This window comes from Camelina sativa, chromosome 20 (assembly GCF_030686135.1).
Source record: "Camelina sativa cultivar CO46 ecotype springtype chromosome 20, ASM3068613v1".
In the NCBI taxonomy this organism is placed as follows: domain Eukaryota; kingdom Viridiplantae; phylum Streptophyta; class Magnoliopsida; order Brassicales; family Brassicaceae; genus Camelina; species Camelina sativa.
The window spans coordinates 12502133-12506743 of NC_141899.1; the positions used below are offsets into that span (position 1 = coordinate 12502133).

The window sequence follows — 4611 nt, forward strand, 5'->3', positions numbered from 1 at the left end:
ATCTATATCATTGTACAATGCGTTATCCATGCTATTTGTGGTAAAAGTATATCATATTGTCTTGTTAATCCAATATTGTCAACTATAGTAAAACATGTAAATTCTTAATCAATTTGCATGGATTGCAAGTACAACATCACGAAATTTGTTCTCTTTTTTTTTTCCTATAAACGATCATACAATTTAGCCATTTTTTTAAGAAAAACAAATAATATAGGGTATTCTTAAAAATACCTTTTTCAATGCCCTTTCTTTAAAATACTCTTCCATGTTGATCATTTTCAAAACTATCATTCTTTATGTACAAAATGACTAAATTACTCTTTTTTTGAGTGACAGCAAGAATGTACAGTCATCAAAATCGAAAAAAATTTCCGCAAAAAAATTTTTTTTCCGCTAATATCAAAAGAAATTCCCTCCAAAAGATGAAAAAAAATTTCTGCCAAAATTATAAAATTATTTTCCTGCCAAAAATTTTGAAATAAAAACCTTATAAAAATCTTGTAAACGCTTTTAAAAATTTTATAAAAACCTTGTAAACGCTTTTACAAGGTTTTTAAAAGCTTTTTAAAAGGGTTTAAAAATATTTTTAAAAGGTTTTAAATAAGGCATTTACAAAGTTTTTATAAGGCTTTTAGAAATCTAATAAAAACCTTTTAAAAGTTTCTTCTTTGAAATGAATGTATCAATCAATCTTTTTGGCCTTCTATTCAACGAAGAAGGTACAAGTGATTCTTTTCGTCCATTACTAACATTACTATTTTTTCACATTTTAGTTGTCTTAATTTTCTGATATCTTAGGAGTTTTCTATGAGTATTATATTATTAGAAATGATTATTGTTTTGAATTGTATACATAGTTTTATTTATAGTAGAATATCATATTATCAGTTTATTAAAAAAACTCATTACGTTAAAAGAGTTCATATTGTGTTTTTAATGGAGAAGATCATATTATCAGTTTATTAAAAAAACTCATTACGTTAAAAGAGTTCATATTGTGTTTTTAATGGAGAAGACATGGTTATATAGTATGACATTATATAGTGCTATTATTTTTTTGTATGTATGTTTCTTCATCTTTTTAATTTCTTTACAAATTAAATTTCATTCATTTTTTTTTAATACATAAAAGTACATTTATACAACAACCCATTTGTCATACTCTCTCTTTATTGGTTCAGTTGACAATTTAAAGGTTATGAAAAATAGAAAATATATATTTTTAATGTTTTTGTATTAAAATGTAGACTTCATATTTCTTCATATTCAATTTTGTTCTGTAATATATCACAAAAATTTCTATTTGCTTTTATCTAAAATGCAAATGACTTTCTATGTCGCCAAGTTAATTATGTTTTGTAACATATCTCACATATTTTAAAATATTAATATTAATTTAAATTGTTGTATTAAAAGCTGTTTTAATTGTATTAGAATTGGCCATCACATATACAACACAAATTAGTGTGACATTCTACTTATAAATATATATTCTCCAATCATCTTTTTATGTGAATATAATTAAAGATATCTACCATTGACCTATGTATGTGAATAGAATTTTTGGTTGAGATCATTGAAATATGTTACACTCATTCATGTTTTTGTTGTTGTTGTACTACTAAAACAGAAACCCTACTTCTTAAATCTTTTGATGCAAGCAAATCTCCGATGACTCCTAATTCTGGAAGCTCCATCCACTCTTCCAATCCCGTGAAATCCATTGACTCATCGTCATGACCTCTCCCTACAATCACCAAATCATTATCTTTCGCCACCAATCTAACGGCGGTGGCTACCGCGGGTCCACCAGTGACTATCTTCTCCACATACGAAAAATTTTCAACGGTGGAATATGTCGCTTTCAAATCATTCATGACCTCATCATCAATAAGGTAATCCCAATTCTTGGACTTATTTGGTTCTTGACCAGATAAAAATCGGGTCACGGTGAGACATACACTCGGATTCTGTCTCATCCATTTCACAAGCGAGAGCGCCTCACGATCATCTTTACCACCAATGAAGATTACACCGACGTTAATGGTACTATTAGTCCTTTTCTTACCTTTAAGATATCCTCGGTAATTGAGTACACCGATAGAACATGGAGCTCGGTCGAGGAGAGAAGCATTCACACGTCTGATCATAATATCTTCTGATTCATATGATCCATCTGGTGACCATCTTCGTCCAGAAGGGACAATGATCATCGATGTGAGTTGGTCTAAAGCAAGATTGCAAATGTCTTGATCCATAAGATCCTCATGAGAGTAAGCTGTGAAAGAATTAATAGTCATAGATTCCCAATTCTCTTGTTGAAACTCGTTGAACGCGAGCATCATTGTTTGGATGTAAGAGTTTTGAGGTGATCGTGCTTTAGACCGCTTGTCGTGCGGTATCAAGATTGGAAACATACGTCCGACGAGTTTTACTAGGTATAACGTCGTGACAGAAATGACTCTTCTGTCTTTGTTCTCGTTGTTTAGCGGCAAAGATATCAATTTAAGCAACGAGATCACGCCTGAGGTATTGTCCGGTTTGTGCAAACAAGTTAGAATCTTGAGATCTGAGTTCGACTTCAGATGCATAATGTCTCTCTTGACGTATCCAATATATTTCCTCTTTGGATCATATAGTGCCTTCACAATCGTAGGTAAAATTCCCGCATTCAATAGCACGTAAATAGTCATGAACGTGTACGTTGCTTGCGTTAAATTCTGTATATAAAAAAAAGAATCATTAATTTAAAACCATGATGCAACATATAGAAGATTCATGTAAATTTGGTTAGGTTAATAAAGATTATTTTACCTTCTTTTTTACAGCGCCATCGAGGAAGCATAAGTCGACAAAACCCTTATAGTTCATTATAGTGGCAATGATAACAGATTCGTTCATTGGTAACTTGCAGATCATGCAAGGTACAAACGTGGCCGTCCATTTCACGACCGATGTAAGAATCACAAGAACTATGTTAAAGGAAATGTCATCGAACAAATATAATGCCCTTAGAACGTCACCTTTCATCGTCAGGACTGCGATTGAAATAGGGAAAAATATGTTTGTAACCAAGCTCTCGAACTTGGCCTCTAATGCAGATCCCAAAGGCGGACCATCTGGGATCGCCATCCCAACCAAAAAAGCTCCTAGAACATGGATTTGGTTGAAAAATTCTGAGTAAATACTTGCGGCGATTGCTGTCATGATTGTTGCGTATAAGTATATTCTCGGTACGGGCTTGCCTTCTGGGGTAATATCAACAATTCGTTGTGCCGTAGGCTTGACAATGAATAAGATCACAAGGACTAAGATGATCATTGCTATCATATCACGGTTGGCAATGTTGGGCGATACGTACCTGCGGACCAATTCAAACTCTATTAGAACAAATGTTCAAAAGATTGTTAGATACTAAGTTACTAATCACGCACTCGAGTGTCGTATCTACTATCTAGATAACAATTATTATTTTATTTTGTATTTTCTTTTAATCATAATTAATTTCTTATAATTATTTGGCTTTCTTTGTAAATTAAAATGTTATATCATCTAGACAGAGTAAAATGTCATGTAGACGTAGACAATAAAATGGTAAATTTTGTTGATCAAATTTTTTAACAAGTTTTGGACTTTTGGACTCCTAAGTCTCCGGGTTGTAAACGTAAATAACAACAAGAGTATACTTAATGAGATAATCGAGTAGTTTTTTTGTAGAATTTTTTTGAATTGCTAGTTATATAGACGTCTTGCGTACCTGTATGTTCCTACATAGGAGACGCATATCAGAGTGATAAATCCAATGAGATCGTTGATGGCGGCGATAGATATGGCGATGCGGCCTAGCTCCGAGTTTGGAATCTTGAGCTCATATACGAGGTGGGTTATGACCGGTAACAGCGTTAATGCTTGAACCGCTGCAATCACGGTACGTTCTGTTGGAGCCAGCCTCAAAGGCATATATAGAGGGTCGACCTTGTCGAGACGGAAGTTTCTGAAGGCTAATCCGCTGATCATAGTTACGAGAAAGGTTGAAACCGCTATAATGATCGTCCGCCTATCGGTTTGAAATGCGGCTTTCTTGTTGGTCTTCACGCCCATCAAGAACGTGAACATTACCAACCCAAACCTGGCCACACCTTCCAACGGGACGTATCCGGGGACGTCTAACGATAACCTGTCTGATGAAAACTCCACCAGATCAAATAGCTGAGGTCCCAAAATAAAACCGGCCTAGTTTAAAAACCAAAAGACCTGTTACTTGCAATACAAGAAACCATGAGCATGTACTTGCAATATAAGATTATTGACATTTGTGGATGTTTTCCTCAACTTACGAGCATGTACGAGACGAACTGTGGTATGCCAATACGTCTGAGGAACATATGACATAAGACGATGGAAACGAAGATGAGAATGATTTGTATCTCAAGGAGAGGCAATGCATGTCCGAAGATGACAGCCGGAGTTTCATATTCTTCGAAGATTCCGTAAGAAGAGATGTTGAAAAAAGTGGCTCCGTAACAAACTTCAGCGTTGCTAAGACGCGGCCTAGGCGCAGGAGGTAGTACTTGAGAATCGGTCATGATGATGAGCAAGAGATATGTT

The 4611-nt window shown here is 34.3% G+C and overlaps 1 protein-coding gene across 1 annotated transcript; it reads right to left on the bottom strand.

Moving 5' to 3' along the window:
• Nucleotides 1–1410: 1410 nt before the first annotated feature.
• On the bottom strand, nt 1411–4611 carry LOC104772477 (cation/H(+) antiporter 9-like). The gene is made up of 4 exons (XM_019241864.2): nt 4341–4611; nt 3761–4236; nt 2818–3364; nt 1411–2723 (listed from the first exon to the last, which is right to left on the bottom strand). Exons 1-4 carry the CDS (start codon nt 4587–4589, stop codon nt 1596–1598), a joined length of 2400 nt encoding a protein of 799 aa, XP_019097409.1. The 5' UTR covers nt 4590–4611; the 3' UTR covers nt 1411–1595.